The 20295-nt window shown below is 44.5% G+C and overlaps 1 protein-coding gene and 2 pseudogenes across 1 annotated transcript in view; all 3 read right to left on the reverse strand.

The window, feature by feature from the left end:
• Window positions 1-110: 110 nt before the first annotated feature.
• Window positions 111-20295, reverse strand: part of LOC129047427 (leucine-rich repeat-containing protein 37A3-like) — a 31379-nt gene continuing 11194 nt past the window's right edge. The window contains 5 exon segments of the mRNA XM_063718087.1: window positions 111-684; window positions 14847-14918; window positions 15485-15556; window positions 19001-19081; window positions 19729-19800. Of these exon segments, the coding sequence (XP_063574157.1) occupies window positions 579-684; window positions 14847-14918; window positions 15485-15556; window positions 19001-19081; window positions 19729-19800 (403 nt within the window). The 3' untranslated portion in view covers window positions 111-578.
• Window positions 3979-9592, reverse strand: LOC134760481 (cyclic AMP-dependent transcription factor ATF-4-like; annotated as a pseudogene).
• On the reverse strand, window positions 7936-14840 carry LOC129051075 (endophilin-A2-like; annotated as a pseudogene).

Below are 20295 nucleotides of genomic sequence, written 5' to 3' on the forward strand. Positions count from 1 at the left end.
ATGTCTGACATTGAGGATCCTTCTTTATCTTCCTCTGATGCCCTTCTATGAGAATGAATCTGTTTTGGAAGAAAACGCAATTAAGATTATCCATCACAACAACCATTAGCTCCAAATCTGTATTCATTCATTTTATTCATTATAAGTCTCATCTACCTGATGAGATAACTTTTTTGAAGACAGGAATTGTATGCTGTTTAACAGTGCTTTGATTCTTCCACAGTTCAGTCATCCTTGCTATCTTGAGGGGGATAGCACTTTGGATAATCCCAAAGTGCTGGGATTACAGGTGTGAGCCATTGCGCCCGGCCAGTTTTTTCCTTTTACTGTGTCTGTGGTTCCACAACGTCCTTTTTGCCCGTTCTCTGTGGACTTTCTATTTCATCTGGACTCTGCTTAGATTGGCCTAGTTTTCTCTTCAGTCAAATCTTCAGGAACCAATTTATTACCATTAAAAATGATCTAACAAGCTTTATTTTTATTATTGTTAAAAATCCTCATTTTGAGGAACACAAACACAAAGTAAAGAATGTTTTCATTGATTTAACCAGTAAAAAAAAATATTTAATAATAAAATTTTAAAAACATGGCTCCAGGCCATCCAGATGCCTTAACTTGGGCTCAGCGGCCTGATACTGATGAGTCTTCTTTATCTTCCTCTGATGCCCTTTTGTGCGAATGAATCTGTTTTGGAAGAAAACACAATTAAAGTTATCTATCACAACGACCACTATCTCCAAATGTGTATTCATTCTTTTTATTCATTTTAAGTCTCATCTACCTGATGAGGTAACTTTTTTGAAGACAGGAATTGTATGCTGTTTAACAGTGCTTTGATTCTTCCACAGTTCAGTCATCCTTGCTACCTTGCGGGGGACTGGTTCCAGGATATCGCCCTCACACCATACCAGAATCTGTGGATGCTCAATCCCTTACATATAATGGTGCAGTATTTGCATATAACCAACACACACACACCCCATATACTTTATTTACTTACTTAGAGACAGGATCACCCTTTGTCACTCAGGCTGGAGTGCAGTGTCACAATCACAGCTCACTGCAGCCTCAACTTCCTGGGCTCCAGTGATCTGCCCACCCCAGCCTCTTGAGTAGCTGGGACTACAGGTGCATACCACCACACCTGGCTAATTTTTTTATTTTTATTTTTATTAAAGACAAGGTCTGACTATGCTGCCGAGGTTGTTCTCCCAAAGTGTTGGGATTACAAGTGTGAGTCACCGTGCCTGGTCCCATGTACTTTAGGTCATCACTAATAAAATGTATAGATATTGTGTAATGGTGATAGTTGTTATACTGTACTTTCTATTTGTATTTTTATTGTTTCTTTCTTCAAATATTCAGCCTCATCTAGTTGAATCTGAAGATGTGGACCTGCTGATGAAGAGGGCTGACTGTATCTAACTTAGGGTCTTGCATGCAGCTGGCACTTAATGCATTTTATTGACTGTTTTAGCTAACATTCAATGGACAACTCCTAATAAAAAACTCTTAAAAGTATGAAAAAAAGGAAACCTGCTCTAAAGTGGCAGGAAAACCAGCCTGGGCAACATAGCAAGATCTTGTCTCTACAACAAAAGTTTTAAAATTCGCTGCCTGCCTGTAGTCCCAGCCACTCTGGAAGCTGAGGCAGGAGGCTCCCTTAAGCCCAAGAGTTTGAGGTTACAGTGAGCTAGATCACACCATTGCTCTCCAGTCTGGGTGACAACAAGGCCCTGAGAAAGAAAAAAAAAAAAAGAAAGGAAAGGAAGGAAAGAGTGTAAGTATTGAAAAGGAAGAGACAAAACTATCATTATTTGCATATAAAATAATAAATGTTAGCCAAAGAAGCCTAAGACAATCAGCTAAGATTTTACTGGAAGTAATATGAAAATTCAGTACGGTGGCTAGAAACAAAATCAAGAGAGCAGCACACAAACCTCAAATACTTTTCAGATGTACCACCAATAACTAACTAGAAAATGGAAGAAAGATCCCATTTACAATGGTAATACAAATGTCAGAAGAATTTATGAACAAAAATACAAAGATCTATTATCTAACAAAAGTCGTGTAAGATCTATATGATGGAAAACCTAAAACTCTTCTGAAAGACATTAACAAGAAATGAATACATGACATGAAATACCATGTTCTAGAATGTCATACAGATGTCAATTCTCAAATTAATCTACGAATTTAAGGTAATCCTATTCAAATCCCAAGATAGTTTTTGGTGGTGGCTGTTTTTGAGACAAGGTCTCGCTCTCGCTCTGTTGCCCAGGCTAGAATGCAGTGGTGTGACCACAGCTCACTGCATCCTCGACCTCCCAGGCTCAAGCAATCCTCCCACTTCAGCCTCTGAAGTTTCTCATATGGTGTCCAAGAAATGGGGACAAATCTCACAAAGGGACTAGGCTAAGGAGGGCCGGAATATTCAGGGAAGGTCTCTTTTTTTTTTTTTTTTTTTTTTTTTTGAGGCAGAGTCTCGCTCTGTCCCCCAGACTGGAGTGCAGCGGCCCGATCTTGGCTCACTGAATGCTCCACCTCCCAGGTTCACGCCATTCTCCTGCCTCAGCCTCACAAGTAGCTGGGACTACACGCACCTGCCCTAATTTTTTGCATTTTTAGTAGAGACAGGGTTTCACTGTGTTAGCCAGGATGGTCTCGATCTCCTGACCTCATGATCCGCCCGCCTTGGCCTCCCAAAGTGCTGGGATTACAGGTGTGAGCCACCGCACCTGGCCTATTCAGGGAAGGTTTCAAGCAGAAAGATGAACTGAGTTGGCTTTGGAGAGATTCACAGGACTCCCACAGGCAGAGGGAAATAAGGGAATTTTAGATGGACAAAGGCACAGACGAGCAGAAATGGGGATGGTGTGACTGGGGTATGGTGAGGGGCTGCTCTGGCTGGAATGGAGGGCTACCACAATAATGGAAATGGTAAATGAGGCAAATAAGGTTGGATTAGGAGCATAGCGTCAACGTTGCCACCTTACTAAATCACTCTTCCAATATGCTAGCACTGGCCTGTTGGGAAAAGTAACACATCACATAATCAAACAAAAGGCAAAAAGAGGCAAGCTCCAGGAATGGGCACACAGGACTCACCCCAGAGTAGCCAGATGCAGACTTTAGATATGTTGATGCAGGTTGAGCATCTCTAATCCGAGGGGGAATGTCTCATATGGTGTCCAAGAAATGGTAACACATCTCACAGAGGGCCTAGGCTCAGGAGGGCTGGAGTATGAGACATTCCCCCTCCCCTGTGAATTTAAAAACATGGCCAAATTTTTTTTTAAAAATGGCTACCCTGTAGTGCTTTAACTGGACAACACCTTACACACTGGAGAAGGATGATACTATGTGAATCAATAAGTCTACAAGACAATACTTCTCTCTTTTGGCTGTCTTCTTGCTCTCCAGGGTGATGACAACTCCGTGAGGGTGGAGATTATACATCTCTCATCATTTAAGCAACAAGGAAATAAATTAGTGGCAGAAAGGGGTGACTCGGTGAGTACATCCAATTGTTGACATAGTTTTGGATGGGAGAAATTTTGCTATTATATCAACTTAACTTCTTAAAATAGTCTAGTGGGATTAACTTGGTTTCATTTCACAGAGATCTCCTGGAAGTGAGGATCCTTTAAAAATCCTGGAATATACATTGCAGTAAAAGAACAAAGCATACCTCAGCCTTAAACAACAGAAGAAGAATGTCAAGTGGGAAAGTGACGTTGATTTTCAGTTTGTGGGTTCTGAATCCACACAAAGAGAGGATTGCATTCTGAAAACCTGAATTAATTATTGTCCTTACCTCAACAAGACAAAAATTATAATCAAAATTGTTAGTATTACAGTCACAGATATTGCCAAGATGAGTTTATTATAGCCATATCCTGGAACTTCTTTCGTAAGCTAAAAAAAAAAAAAAAAAAAAGGAAAGAACAATTAAAAAAAAGAATGGAAGCTAACTTTTCAAAACCCCAGTCAGTATTCCAGTTGAGTAGCTTACAGGTTCTTTTTTATTTTTTTTGAGACAGGATCTCACTCTGTCACCCAGGCGGGAGTACAGTGGTGTGATCACAGTTCACTACAGACTCGACCTCCCTGGGCTCAGGTGATCCTCCCACCTCAGCCTCCTGAGTAGCTGGGACTACAGGCACGTGTCACCACACCCAGCTAATTTTTGTATTTTTTGTGAAGACAGGGTTTCACTTTGTTGACCAAGCTGGTCTCAAACTCCTGACCTCAAGTGATCCACCCACATTGGCCTCCGAAAGTGCTGGGATTATAGGCATGAGCCACCACCCCCGGCCTACAGTTCATCTTGTGCCCTAATCTATTTCACCGTCTACATGAGCAAAGTGGGAGATCACTGTCATGGCCAAAGTTACATGGCCAAGACAAGCTATGGCCTGGGAGTCCCAGGTTCTCCTATGTGGGCACTTTCATGGCATATGCTAAATGATGGGAAATCTGGGTCTCATGTTTCTGTGTGGTCCTCACCTCACTTCACTTCTGCTCTTTCTGTTCACTGTGTTCCATGCTCTCATTAATATAGTTATCAGTTTTCCATTGGTCCGTATCCCATTCTGCCTTGGATGCCTTTGCTTCCTGCTGCTCGCTGAGAAGCTTCATCAGGAGATCTGTTCATGAGATGAGCTTGGCACAGGTCACTTTCACATATGCTTCTGAATATTCATTTTCAAGGTCCGGATAACATGAGACATGAACCTTCTCACATCCTCTTTGGGGATGAGGGACCATAGCTGCTGGGTTAGCTGAATTTCAAGCTGATCACCTGGAGACGAGAGCAACGGGTAATTGAAGCTTTTGGGCTCGGGGGACAGGTCAGTGACCACGTTGTTGTATTCCCATTTTGTCTCAGTTTGTTTAACAGTTGGCTCTAAGTTGAATGCAGTCCCAGTGGAATCTGCCTCAGGAGGATGATTGTAGTTTGTGTTTTCAGAGACGGTGCCTTGTGGCATAATAGTGTTTTCCATAAAAACGTTTTCTTCGAAGGCATCTCTTGCAGTCGTGTCTTTTATATTAGTGTTTTCTGTAAAACTTTCTGAAGGAGCAAATACTTCCAGAAGACTGTTTTCTTGAGGACTCAGGTCTCCTAAGGATGAAAAAACACCTTGTGAATTTATGAGGCTCTTCGCTGCAGTGAACGGCGGCCTCTTTGTGAGCATCAGTCTGTTGAGATAACTGCCCTTTCTAAACTTTCTAATCTTTTTTGGCCTTGGGTGTTCTGTGGGCCACACGGGAGTGAGTTTTATAAAAGCGGTATTTTTTTCTGGAATATGCGATTGATTTAGCAGCCTTCATGTTTTTCACTCTAGCCATTGCCATTTCTAAAATTAAAATGGTGTAGGCTAAGTCTTTCGATCTGTCTCTGACCTGAGGTAGGGCTTTTGCCGGGCTAGAGGCAGAAGGCACGCTCATGGAGAAGGGTTTCAGCACAGAGGAGACTGCTGCCTTATGCTCTCGGTTGAACGAAGGCTTGGTGTAGACGGTGTTTCCCGCTACCTTCTCAGGCCCCTGCACTATGTGAGGCTGTTCCAGCTCCCTTGGGTCTGGACCCTCAAGCCTTTTTTCTTTGGCAGCATTGTCCACAAATGCCTGGGCATGCTGTTCTTTCCTAGTGCTGTGCTTTCCCACCTCTTTGAAGTGCCTTTTCTGGATGCTCCTTGGGCCCGTGAGGACTCTGTTTACTCTCTGAAGGTTTTTGCCTAACTTTGAATCTGCCGGCTGTTTTCTTGTGGTTGGACAGTTTTGGTTTTTTTTCCCCTACAAAATAATTTATTGGAACACACAGCTACAGCAATGTACAAGCACATTGATGCTCCTGACTACCCTCAGCTAGGGGACCCTTTTCTTCCCCCTTGCCTTGCGGACCTCTTCTATCAAATCTTTCAGGCACTGGATCTCCTTGGCCAGGGAATCCGCCCTCCCTTTTAGAGCCTCGTTCTTCTTTTCCAGCTCTTTGCACTCGCCAGTGAGAGCCTCTTGCTCCACCCTCTTCTTCTGGCAGTACCTAGTGGCTGCTGTCTTGTTTTGCTCCATTTTTTTCAGCTTCTTCTCCAGTATCTCACCCTTTACTTTTGCTGCTACCATCTTCTCTCCAGGAGGATCGTAAGGTTTGGGGCGGGCAGACCCTCAGAGAACACCTGGAGATGGGAAGCACTCCTCACTTCCTAGACGGGGCGGCCGGGCAGAGGCGCTCCTCACTTCCTAGATGGGGCGACCAGGCAGAGACGCTCCTCACATCCCAGACGGAGTGGTGGCCGGGCAGAGACGCTCCTCACATCCCAGACGTGGTGGTGGCCGGGCAGAGTCGCTCCTCACTTCCTAGACGGGTTGGCGGCCGAGCAGAGATGCTCCTCACCTGCCAGACGGGGTGGCGGCCGGGCAGAGGCACTCCTTACCTCCCAGATGGGGCGGCCGGACAGAGGCGCTCCTCACTTCCCAGACGGGGCGGCCGGGCAGAGGCGCTCCTCACATCCCAGACGGGGCGGCCGGGCAGAGGCGCTCCTCACCTCCCAGACGGGGCGGCTGGGCAGAGGCGCTCCTCACTTGCCAGACGATGGGCGGGCGGGCAGAGTCACTCCTCACTTCCTAGACGGGGCGGCCGGGCAGAGGCGCTCACTTCGTAGACGGGGCAGCTGGGCAGAGGCGCTCCTCACTTCCTAGACAGGGCGGCCGGGCAGAGATGCTCCTCACATCCGAGACAGGGTGGTGGCCGGGTAGAGGCGCTCCTCACTTCCCAGACGTGGTGGTGGCCGGGCAGAATCGCTCCTCACTTCCTAGACGGGGCAGCCAGGCAGAGACGCTCCTCACATCCCAGAAGGGGTGGTGGCCGGGCAGAGGCGCTCCTTACGTCCCAGATGGGGCGGCCGGGCAGAGGCGCTCCTCACTTCCCAGACGGGACGGCCGGGCAGAGGCGCTCCTCACATCCCAGACGGGGCGGCTGGGCAGAGGCGCTCCTCACATCCCAGACGATGGGTGGCCAGGCAGAGAGGCTCCTCACTTCCTAGACTGGGTGGCGGCCGGGCAGAAGCTGTAATCTTAGCACTTTGGGAGGCCAAGGCAGGCGGCTGGGAGCTGGAGGTTGTAGCGAGCCGAGATCACACCACTGCACTCCAGCCTGGGCAACATTGAGCATTGAGTGAGTGAGACACCGTCTGCAATCCCAGCACCTCGGGAGGCCGAGGCGGGCAGATCACTTGAGGTCAGGAGCTGGAGACTAGCCCGGCCAACAGGGCGAAACCCAGTCTCCACCAAAAATACACAAACCAGTCAGGCATGGCGGTGCGTGCCTGCAATCCCAGGCACTCGGCAGACCGAGGCAGGAGAATCACGGGAGCCCGAGGCAGGGAGGTTGCAGCGAGCTGAGATCACTGCAGTACAGTCCAGGCTCGTCAACAGAGGGAGACCGTTGAAAGGAAGAAAGGAAGAAAGGAAGGAAAGAAGGATGGAGCAGCCTTCATGTTTTTATCTCTAGCCATTGCAATTTCTAAAATTGGTGTAGGCTAAGTCTTTCAGTCTCTGACCTGAGGTAGGGCTTTTGCAGGGCTAGAGGCAGAAGGCACGCCCATGGAGAAGGGTTTCAGCACAGAGGAGACTGCTGCCTTATGCTCTCGGTTGAACGAAGGCTTGGTGTAGACAGTGTTTCCCGCCACCTTCTCAGGCCCCTGCACTATGTGAGGCTGTTCCAGCTCCCTTGGGGCTGGACCCTCAAGGCTTTTTTCTTTGGCAGCATTGTCCACAAATGCCTGGGCATCCTGTTCTTTCCTAGTGCTGTGCTTTCCCACCTCTTTGAAGTGCCTTTTCTGGATGCTCCTTGGGCCCGTGAGGACTCTGTTTACTCTCTGAAGGCTTTTGCCTAACTTTGAATCTGCCGGCTGTTTTCTTGTGGTTGGACAGTTTTGTTTTGTTTTTTTTTCCCTACAAAATAATTTATTGGAACACACAGCTACAGCAATGTACAAGCACATTGACGCTCCTGACTACCCTCAGCTAGGGGACCCTTTTCTTCCCCCTTGCCTTGCGGACCTCTTCTATCAAATCTTTCAGGCACTGGATCTCCTTGGCCAGGGAATCCGCCCTCCCTTTTAGAGCCTTGTTCTTTTCCAGCTCTTTGCACTCGCCAGTGAGAGCCTCCTGCTCCACCCTCTTCTTCTGGCGGTACCTAGTGGCTGCTGTCTTGTTTTGCTCCATTTTTTTCAGCTTCTTCTCCAGTTTCTCACCCTTTACTTTTGCTGCTATCATCTTCTCTCCAGGAGGATCGTAAGGTTTGGGGCAGGCAGACTCTCGGAGAACACTTGGAGATGGGAGGCTCCTATCTGGAGAGCCCCTGGTAGAGGGGCTATGTTGAGCAGACCCTAGATAGGACTCTGGGCTCATAGAGATGCCACTATCATTGTCTGAAGGGGTGTCTTCCTCCTTTATGCACTGAGGGATCATGGTATAGTAAGCAGTGGAGTCTGGCTTCCTATCTCCTTCAGGATATCCACTTCACTGCCCAGCTCTAAACTAAAGGAATGATCTGGAGTGGAGGACAGGACCCCTGGGGAAAGTGGAAGAGGTTGCAAGAAGGTGAAGGGGGCAACCTAGTAGGGTTTTGTTAAACTTTCTGGGAGATGGTCAGTTGGGTTCATTGTCTGGGGGTGCTCCTTATTAGTCTCCTGGACTAGGGGGGCAAAGAGATCACAAGTGTCATCCAGCGTGGTCAAAAGGTCATCTGGCATGGTTTCCAGGTCATCTCTACCCAACAGGGCATCAAAGTCGAACTCCTTCAAATCCATTTTCTCCAACATCCAATCTGTCCCAGAGAAGGCATCCTCCTTGCTGTTGTTGGAGGGACTCCCCAACCCATCCACAGCCAGCCATTGGGAGGAGCCCGCCTTAGCCTTGTCACTGGACAACCCATGAGGTTTGAAATCCTGGGCCACCTCCAGGTAGTCATCTAAGAGACCTAGGCTTCCTTCTGCCCCCAAACCCGACTGCTGGAAGGGGAACATCAAGTCCCCCACCAACACCTCGCTGCTCAGGAAGCTCATTTCGGTCATGTTGCAGTGCATTGCTGGAATCAAGGAATGTGCTTAATTCGAAGGTGTCTTTGTCGGTTACAGCAACGCTGCTGCTGAATGCCATGAGAAGCGCCATGGCTTAAGCCTCTGGGGGGTGCCGCTGCAGAGCCTGGTGCTGCTTCCACCACTGCAAAGGCCAATGCTGCCGCAGGCACTGCTGCCCTTAATACACCATGGTGGCCGTGGACCCTGAGGGCGGGGAGGTGGGAAGGCGCGCACGTGCGGAGAAAACTACATCTGCGGGTGGGTGAAGTAGAAATGCGCTTGGACAGTTTCTAGTTTCTTTTCAAATATTTGATGTGAGGAAGATTTCCGCATCCTGTGCTTGAGCTTCTCTGTCAGCTCGTCCAGGATCTGCAAAGCCTGCCAATGGTAGTCCAGCTGCGCCTCTACCAGGGCTGGGAGTTGACTCACCTGCTCAATGTTGGTGTCCAGGAGGTTGTGCATGCTGGTTTCTTCCACCTCCTTGGAGTCCTCAAACTTCTCCAGTGCCTGGCACAGCTCCTCATCGGGGCTCTTGCCCTGCCACTTCTTTTATTCTAAGTCCAGGCGGCGGCCGTCCAGCTTCTGCAGGTGGTGCGGGATCCCCTTCAGGTCTTTCTCACACAGGTTCTGGAGGAGGTCAATGAAGTTCTGCTTGACCTCTATGTCCAGGGAGTACTTCACCTCTGCCAGGTGCTTCATGGACTCACTGGCATCGAGCAGTGCATCACTGAAGTTGGACTCGTTGCCCAGCTCCTCCTGGTGGCGGATCAGGCACTCACTCAGGAGCCCCTCCGAATGCGGGTAGCCGGGGTTCTTCACCTGGCCCCGGATCTTGCACACCGTGTTGAGCATGGTCAGCTTAGCCTGCGAGGCTGGGTTGGGCTGCAGGTACTTGATGGTCCTTGCCAGCATTTCCATCACCGCCTTGCTGATGACATCTCCATCTCTTTGAAGTTATCGTCCAACTTGGTCCCGTCAGCCCCTCCGACCTTCTCACTGACCAGCTGGCTCGCCTTGTAGAACTGCTTCTTCAGCCCTGCAACCGACATGCTGCCTCCCACCGCCGAACCTCCCGCCCGGACTCCACCAGCAACAGGCTCCCAGGTGCTGCGACCCTCTGCGCGCCTCAGAGGCCCCACCATGTGCTTGCCAGCTCTGCACTTGCCCCGGCACCGCCTCGAGTTTATGAATCTTTAGTCTCCTTCAGTATAGATCTGTTCCCAGGATTGTTTTAAAGTATACTGACAAAACTTTGAGACTGCAAATGACCTGAGATTTACAGTATCCTTACTTGAGAATAGTAATTTTTCAATGCGCATTAAAGATCATTACACATGAGCCAAGACAAATGAGCTGGCCTACTTACTTTGTATATAAATGTGTAAACTCAAGAGTTCCAATAATGAACTCCAATAAGGAAATTAGTTCAATGTCTTTATGTCCTTGGTGACAAATGGTTACAGACAATCAGAGCATTTTTCCTATCCACTAATGGTAAAGAAAAAAGCAGACACTAGAGAACTGAGTGAGAAAGTTGGTTGATGAAGAGGACTTCATCCAGAGAGGAAGGGATCTAGCTCACAGGGAAGATGCTGCAGGAGGCTGAGGAAAGTGAGGCTAGAGCAGTAAAACAGATCTGACAACCTGGTGAAGATAAGGAAGTGACCTGACAAAAATGAATGGAGCAGAGTGCTAAATGAAGGGCCCCTTCCATGCTAATCTTGCATGATGCCCTGAACCAGCCTTAGCATAACTGAGTTTCCATTTAGCTTGCCATATTGTGGGGGGTGCTGGTGGCACAATTTAAGTTGCAGTAAGTTGTGTAACAAACTCACATAGGGCCCTGCAGAAATTATATATATATATATATATATATATATGTATGTATGTATAATTAATATATATATTATATATGTTATATAATATATATACATATAATATATATGTATATTTTTTAGGCAGGGTCTTGCTCTGTCACCCAGGCTGGAGTGCAGTGGCGTCATCTTGGCTCACTGCAACCTCTACCTCCTGGGTTCAAGCGATCCCCCTGCCTCAGCCTCCCTAGTAGCAGAGACTACAGGCATGTGCCATCACACCTGGTGAAGAGAGATATATATATAGATAGATATAGATATAAATATATATAGATATCTATACCTACAAAGAAGGCCAGGCATGGTGCCTCATGCCTATAATCCCAGCACTCTGAGAGAATGAGGCAGGAGGATCACTTGAGGCCAGGAGTTCGAAACCAGCCTGGGCAACACAGTGAGACCTCATTTCTCCAAAAAATAAAAATAAAATTGCAAAAAAACAAAAAAAAATAAACCTCACACCATATATGCAAATTAACTCAAAATGGATCATAGATCTAAATGTAACTATACAATTTCTGGGAAAAGACATAGAGAGTAAATCTTTTCCACTGTGGATTAAACAACAGGTTCTTAAAGATTTCTTAGGTAAGAAACAAAAAAGCACAAGCCATATAAGAAAAAATTGCTAACTTAAAGGTGATCAAAATTAAAAACTGCTCTTCAGAAAACTTTATTTTATTTATTTATTTATTTATTTTGAGACAGAGTCTCACCTGTTGCCCAGGCTGGAGTGCAGTGGTGCAATCTTGGCTCATTGCAACCTCCACCTCCCAGGTTCAAGCACTTCTTGTGCCTCAGCCTCCTGAGGAGCTGGGATTACAGGCATGGGCCACCACACCTGGCTAATTTGTGTATTTTTAGTAGAGATTGGGGTTTTGCCACGTTGGCCAGGATGGTCTCGAACTCCTGACTTCAAGTGATCCACCTGCCTCGGCCTCCCAAAGTGCTGTGATTATAGGTGTGAGTCACTATGCCCAGCCAGAAAACACTTTTAACAGAATGAAAAGACAAACCACAAACTGAGAAGATATTTGCCAAATACATATCTATAAGACCTTGTTTTTTGTTTTTATTTATTTACTTATTTAATTTTTGAGATAGTATCTCACTCTGTGACCCAGGCTGGAGTGCAGTGGCGATCACAGCTCACTGCAGCCTCGACCTCCCAGGCTCAAGCAATCCTCCCACCTCAGCTTCCCGAGTAGCTGGGACCACAGGTGAGCACCACCACACCTGCCTAATTTTTATGTTTTTGGTAGAGACAAGGTTTCACCATATTGCCCAGGTGGTCTAAAACTCCTGGCCTCAAGCAATCCTCCTGCCTCAGCCTCCCAATGTGCTGGGATTATAGGCATGAGCCACTGTACCTGGTCCCTGAAAAGACTTGTATCTAGAATCTATAAAGCACTCTTTTTGTTTGTTTGAGATGGAGTCTCACTGTGTCGCCCAGGCTGGAGTGCAGTGGCGTGATCTCTGCTCACTGCAAGCTCCACCCCCTGGGTTAACGCCATTCTCCTGCCTCAGCCTCCCGAGTAGCTGGGACTAAAGGTGCCCGCCACTACACCCGGCTAATTTTGTGTGTGTGTGTATTTAGTAGAGACTGGGTTTCACCGTGTTAGCCAGGATGGTCTCGATTTCCTGACCATCAACCCGCCTTGGCCTCCCAAAGTGCTTGGATTACAGGCATGAGCCACCGCGCCCGGCCTAAAGCACTCTTAAAACTCAATAATAATGAATCTCCAATGGAATTACAAGGAAAAAAACCTCAATAAAAATATTAATATCCAATTAAAATATGGGAATAGATTTGAACAGTAAAGAAGATATTTGCACATGAACATTCAACATCACTAGCTATTAAAGAAATGCAAATTAAAACCACAATGAGATTCCTCTACACATCTAGCAGTAGAAAGGTGAACATTTCTTTAAAAACTCAAATATAAGAATCTGCTGGGCTGGGCCATGCATGGTGGCTCACGCCTGTAATCCCAGCACTTTGGGAGGCCAAGCCAGGTGGATCAAGTGAGGCCAGGAGTTTGAGACCAGCCTGGCCGACAAGACGAAACCCCATCTCTACTAAAAATATAAAAATTAGCTGGGCATGGTGGTGTGCGGCTATAATCCCAGTTACTCAGGAGGCTGCGGGAGGAGAATCGCTTGAACCTGGGAGGCCGAGGTTGCAGTGAGCTGAGATCTTGCTGCTGCACTCCAGCAACGACTCTGTCTCAAAAAAACATCTGCTGGGCTGGACATGGTGGCTCACGCCTGAACCACAGCACTTTGGGAGGCCAGGGGGTGTGGATCAATTGAGGTCAGGAGTTCAAGACCAGCCTGGCCAACATGGTGAAACCCTGTCTCTACTAAAAATATAAAAATTAGCTGGGTGTGATGGCGGGTGCCTACAGCTACTTGGGAGGCTGAGGCAGGAGAACTGTTTGAACTCAGGAGGTAGAGGTTGCAGTGAGCCGAGATGGCACCACTGCACTGTAGCCTGGGGATAGAGCAAGACTGTGTTGCAAAAAAAAAAAAAAAAAAAAAAATGCTGAAGATGTGGAACAACTGTGACTCTCATACAATGCTGGTGGAAATGTAAAATGGCACAGCCACTTTAGGAAACAGTTTAGCAGCTTCTTAAAAAGTTAAATATACACTAAGCATGTGAACAATCCAACTCCTAGGTATTTACCCAAAGAAATGAAAACATAGGTTCACACAAAGACCTGTATATGAGTGTTTTTAGGAGTCTTATTCATAATTGCAAAAAATTGGAAGCTACCCAAATGTCCATACATTGATGAATGGATAAACAAATTGATACATCCACACAACTGCAATACTACTGAGCAATAAAAAGGAGGGAAGAGTTGTCCCTTGGTGTCTGCAGGGGATTGGCTCCAGGACCCCCTACAGATACCAAAGTCCACAGATGCTGAAGTATTTTATATGGAATGACATAATACTTGATGTAATAAATGACATAAGCCTTGGGTATACTTTAAGTACCTAATACAGTGTAAATTGTATGTAAATAATTATACCATGTTTTAAATTTTCTACTGTTTTTATTGTTGTATTATTTTATATTTTTTATTTTTTCTAAATATTCTCCATCCATGGTTAGTTGAATCCATGGATGAGGAACCTGTAGATATGGAGGGCCAGCTGTACTGATAGGTGCAACAACATGGATGGTAGCATAATCTCAAAAAAATTATGCTGAGTGAGGCCGGGTGAGGTGGCTCCCACCTAGCACTTTGGGAGGCTGAAGCAGGCGGATCACTTGAGGTCAGGAGTTTGAAACCAGTCTGGCCAGCATGGTGAAACTTCATCTCTACTAAAAATACAAAAATTTGCTGGGCATGATGGCACACACCTGTAATCCCAGCTACTTGGGAGGCTGAGACAGGAGAATCGCTTGAACCTGGGAGGTGGAGGTTGTAGTGAGCTGAGGTCATGCCTCTGCACTGCAGCCTGAGCGACAGTGAGACTCTGTCTCAAAAAAAATAAAAAACAATACTAAGTGAAAGAAGTCAAATACAAGAGGCTACATGCTACATGATTTCATTTAAAAGACATTCTGAAAAAGACAAAACTATAGGAACAGAAATCAGATTAGTAGCTAACAGGGGCTGATGGTGGGAGGAAGGGATTGCCTACAAAGGGAAACGAGGGGCCTTTCTGAGGTGACAGAAATGCTTTATATTGGGAATGTGGTGGTGGTTATGTAACTATACATTTGTCAAAACTCATCAAACTATACACTTACAAAGGGTAAATGTTATATGAAAATTATATCTCAATAAACCTGACTTAAGAAAATAATAAAGCAAACCTAAAAAACCAACTAAGTAAAAATAAATCTAAGAAAAAAATAACTTACAGTTTTTCCAGTTCAACAGTCATCATGAGAATGTTAAGTATTGTAAGTGTGATGTGCGTTGTTCCCATGTCTCTGAAGAAGAAAGCTGAATCATTCATGATATGAACCCATTACAAAATTCTGTACTTCAAAAGATAATTCAAGGACATGTGATTACTTCTATTTTGGCTTCTCTATAAAACAAGCCACTTCAACAGGATATTTGCTGTAAAATTCCAGAGAGATCTTATTAAAGAAATTTAAGTTGATCTACATTATCAAATTAATGATATTTAAGAGAACTTACACTTTTTTTTTTTACCATTATCTTACTTCTCATTTCATATTGCATTCACCCATCTTGATTTACTCTTTTTTTCGTTTTTAGAATAATGAACACCTATTCCTCTTTGCTTTCTTGGTTAAGTAATATTCCTCCATGTGTCAACATGTTCCAAATCTATACGGGTTCTTCAACACTGTTCTCTTCCCCCACTGGCTGTCTTGACCATTATACATCCTTTCTCAATCCTCTTCTTTGCCAATAACTTTTTTCAATAACTCAGTTAAAATTTAAATTATGACTTTTTAGCCTAAATGCAAAATACTTTAAAAAGCATAAATCATCTCATGACTCATGAGAGTACTATAGTACTTACAGATATTTTAATGCCGGCAGTTCAGAGAGATATGGATCTTTGACAGCAGTCAGATGATTGCGACTGAGAATTCTGAAAAATGCAATGAAATTAAAATTACCTGCATTTTCAATGTGTGAAACTGCATAAAAAGTTTATATTCATTTTTTGGTATGGAAATTTTAGGTAAAAAAAATAATTTTCTGCTTTTACATAATAAATCACCATTAGACTCCATAAAGCACTATTCCTTTGGTAACTAGCTAGGTCTCTAGAAGCTAAAGTAGAGGAGAGAAAGCAGGGAAGAAATAGAAAAAAAAACAAGAAGTGGATAGCAAAGAAAAAATATGCCGCAGAAGTTTTCAGGTCAAAAACCCTAGAAATGACAATGTTGGTAGGAAGCCCTGAGTCTGTAGGAAACACTATTCTAGTGTCCTCCATAATTCAAGTTGTTCATCCATAATTCAAGTTCCTTTTTTTTTTTCGGAGATGGAGTCTTGCTCTGTCGCCCAGGCTGGACAGCAGTGGCTCCATCTTGGCTCACTGCAACCACCACCTCCTGGGTTCAAGCAATTCTCCTGCCTCAGCCTCCTGAGTAGCTGGGATTACAGGTGCCCGCCACCACGCCCAGCTAATTTTTGTATTTTTAGTAGAGACGGGGTTTCATCATGTTGGACAGGCTGGTCTCCAACTCCTAACCTAGGTGATCCACCCCCCTCAGCCTACCAAAGCGTTAGGATTACAGGTGTGAGACACTGCGCCTGATTGCTTGCCTTTTATCTGTATAAAGTTTTTTAAATTTATGGTTTAATTTGCACAGTTAAGGAAAAAAATAGGACCAATTCTTTTGCTTTATACCCAAAGAAAAAGGGATAAATCTAAGAGGAGGAACTGGTCAAAACCATACTCCCATCACATACTCCCACTTGTCTTCTTGTATGACATCACAGCCTTCGTTACACTGCATGTAACCACCTGTCTACTTGTCAGTCTCCTGGGCTATCAGCTCCTTGAGGGCAGAGACCACATCTTATTGTCATTGTCATCCCTGTGCCTGGCATGATGTCTGAAATTTACTACGGATTTAATAAATGTTTATTGAATAAACAAATGACATTTTGTTTATATGTCAATAAAATGAATAAATTCATTTTGATGTGAATTTTTATTCCAAAATGCTGGAATCTATTTTCTTTTTAATTCTTTAAAATGAACATGAAAAAGAAAAGAAACAGGAAGAAATAAAAGAAAATCACCCTTTAGATTAACCCAAGAATCATCATTGTACTTTTGCAGAAATTATAAAAGTAATAATTATTACAGTGAGTATCTATTAGGCTGCCACATATTTGTGATCAGCATTTCACATTTCATCCTCACAATAACTATGTGGTAGATATTATTATTGCCCTATTTTATAAATGAGGAAACTGAGGCACAGAGAGGTTACATAACTTGTCCTAGGTCACCAAGCTACGAAGAAGCAAAGCTATAATCTGAACTCACGTGCTTAATCTGTATGAAGAAAAAAGGTTTACTTTAACCTTATGGTTTTACAATTTTTTCTTTTCTTTCTTTCTCTTTCTTTCTTCGTTTCCCTCCCTCCCTCCTTCTTTCCCTTCCCTCCCTTCCCTCCCTCCCCTCCCTCCCTTCCTCCCTTCCTTCCTTCCTTCTTTTGAGTTAAAGTTTCCATTTATTGGCTGGGCCTGGTGGCTTAGGCCTATAATCCCAGCACCAGCACTTTAGGAAGCCAGACGGGTGGATCATCTGAGTTCAGGAGTTCCAGACCAGCCTGACCAACGTGGTAAAACCCCATCTCTGTCAGAGCCTTGCTCTGTCGCCCAGGCTTGAGTGCAATGGCATGTCCTTGGCTCACTGCAACCTCCGCCTCCTGGGTTCAAGTGATTCTCCTGCCTCAGCCTCCTGAGTAGCTAGGATTACATGTGCCCGCCACCACACCCAGCTAAGTTTTGTATTTTTAGTAGAGACGGGGTTTCACCATGTTGGTCAGGCTGGTCTCGAACTCCTGACTTCAGGTGATCCACCCACCTCAGCCTTCAGAAGTGCTGGAATTACAGGCATGAGCCACTGCTCCCGGCCGCCAGATTGTTATGTGGGACTCCTACTGTTATAAAGTGCTTAGTAAAGGTGGTGAGTTTAAGACATTTGTATGGACGCTACCTAAACCTCTTGGGGGAGGGACCTAATGAGCCTGTTCTCTGGTGTGAAGGCAAAAGAAAAACAGACCCTCAGTGTCTCTTCCCTAAGTTAAGCATCAGCAAATTAATGAAGACAGAGAGGAGCATCTGCAGAAACTGCTGCTCTAATCCAGATACATCCTGAACACCTCCCTCTACCTCAAAATGAACTGTGTGAAACTAGATTTCTCAACCACAAGAAAGGTGGAAAGTATTTTCTAAAGTCAGATGTAGAGGAGAATCTTCACCTTGAGTCTAGAGTCCCCTGCAGGCCATTGAATATACCCACTCTGATTTGCTGGGTATGTTATACAGAGAAATCATAGAATTTTTGCACTTATGGTAGAAGAGTAGTCAGGAAAGTATATGGAATTAAAATAGAGCGACGTATTTTCTTTACAAAATTTTTTTTTGCACAACAGCTTAACAAAAACACCATTTTGGCCAGGCATGGTGGTTCACACCTGTAACCCCAGCACTTTGGGAAGCTAAGGTGGGCAGATCACCTGAGGTCACAGGAGTTTGAGACCAGCCTTGAGGGGAGGTTGGAGTGCAGTGGCACAATCTCGGCTCACTGCAACTTCCACCTCCCGAGTTCAAGCCATTCTCGACCCTCAGCCTCCTGATAGCTGGGATCACAGGCGCCTGCCACCACGACCTACTAATTTTTGTATCTTTAGTAGAGACAGGGTTTTGCCATATTGGCCAGGCTGATCTCAAACTCCTGACCTCAAGTGATCCTCCCACCCCAGCTTCCCAAGGTGCTGGGATTATAGGCATGAGCCACTACGCCCAGCCCTACACTTTGGATTTAACTTTGATTCCTGCTCACATGCAGAGTTTCAAACTGCTTAAATGTCTGCAACATTTAGCTTCAAGGAAGAAAGCTTAACACAAAGTCCTCCAGGGAGCAAAAAACTGCACCACTACACCCAGCTAATTTTTTTGTATTTTTAGTAGGGATGGGGATTCACTATGTTGGCCAAGCTCGTGTTGAACTCCTGACCTCAGGTGATCCGCCCCCCTCAGCTCCTAAAGTTCTGGGATTACAGGCCTGAGCCACCCCACCCAGCAACAAGGCTAATTTGAGGGTCACTTGTTTGATGCCTTTTCTTGCCCATGCCATAGGTCAGAACTAGGACAAGCAGAGCGGGTCATATATAAGCTGGGTAAGTCTCTTGGCCTCTTTGTACCTTAGTTTCCCCATTTGAGAAAAATGAATGGATCTTAAGACATGCTTTTCAGAGTTCGTAATGGGCTTATACCCAGCTAACCAATAATTGTATGAGTTTTTATACAAAATAGTTGTTTACACGTATTCATCTTCTATTTCACTTACAACTTGTATAAAAACTGCATTCCGTGCCAGGCCTGAAATGTTCCAAGGCTCAGTTCCGTAATTAAATTGCAGCCCAGATTTCTACAAAAAAAGACATAAGCCAAAGGAAAAAAAATTATTTCAGAACACTTACATTTGCTGTGAGTCTAATCTATATAGGATGGAACATAACCTCAATCCTTTCTGTATGCACTAAGGAAATCTCACTGTGGAAGATACTGGCTTATGATTTATACTTTAACATTGCACATGTGGTGCATTAGCTACAAAAGAGTGAACGCTCATTAAATACCTATGTTAAGTGACCTTTATTTCTCTAGAACAGGATTTCACAACTTCAGTACCATCGACAATTTGGACTATATACCTCTTTGCCTTTGGGGCTTGTCTTATACTTTGCATGATGTTTAGCAGCATCTCTGGCCTCTGCCCACCAGATGCCAGGAGCACAAACACAGTTCTGTCAACCAAAACTGTCTCTGGACATTACCAAATGTCACCTGAGTACAAAATCACACCAGTTGAGAACCACTGCTCTCTGATGATTCACTATGATCTCTGTAATAATTCTCACACTAATCTTTGCTAGAGACAAAAAGGACTTGCTATATAATTTTAGTACCTTTCTACTGGTCAAATTTTAATCATATTTCAAAATGAATAGCAAAGAGGTTATAATTAAGTTTTATAAAAATTCCAAATGTAATAAAGTTATATTTGTAACTTACGTATATTGCAAAAATGGTAGTGATTCAAATGTATGTCTTTCAATATACCGTATTTTATTGCAGGATAAATCTCTAGGAAAAATAAAAGGAAAATATTGCCTTGATAAGTTATCAGTGTTGACTAGTAAGAATAATAGCAAGAGTTTAGAATAATATTGAATACACATTTTTCATCTCGACTCTAAACGTTTGGACCTGTATTTGAACTTTCCAGAGCTCCTAACCCTGCCTGTACCTCTCCTAGAGTCTCACCTTCATACTTTTAGTAAATAAAATATACAACTTAATAGACTTTGGAATTAATTTTTCCTGAGAGCAGTAGACTTGATTAGATGCCCTTTTGTAGTCTCATCAAATCCTAGATTATGAGCTCAAGGCTTTTATCTCTATATATAGTTTCTAATATAAAAACGAATAGCCTCACATTTATACACCTTCCTAGTTTAGGTTTGTTTTCCTAAGCCAGTTCAGTATCAGAAGAAATAAAAGACATCCTTTCAACAGCATTTGAAAGGAAGTTACCCCTTTACTTAATACATAACGTTGAACTAATATTCAAATCATATT

The sequence above is a fragment of the Pongo abelii genome, chromosome 19 (genome assembly GCF_028885655.2).
Source record: "Pongo abelii isolate AG06213 chromosome 19, NHGRI_mPonAbe1-v2.0_pri, whole genome shotgun sequence".
NCBI lineage: Eukaryota > Metazoa > Chordata > Mammalia > Primates > Hominidae > Pongo > Pongo abelii.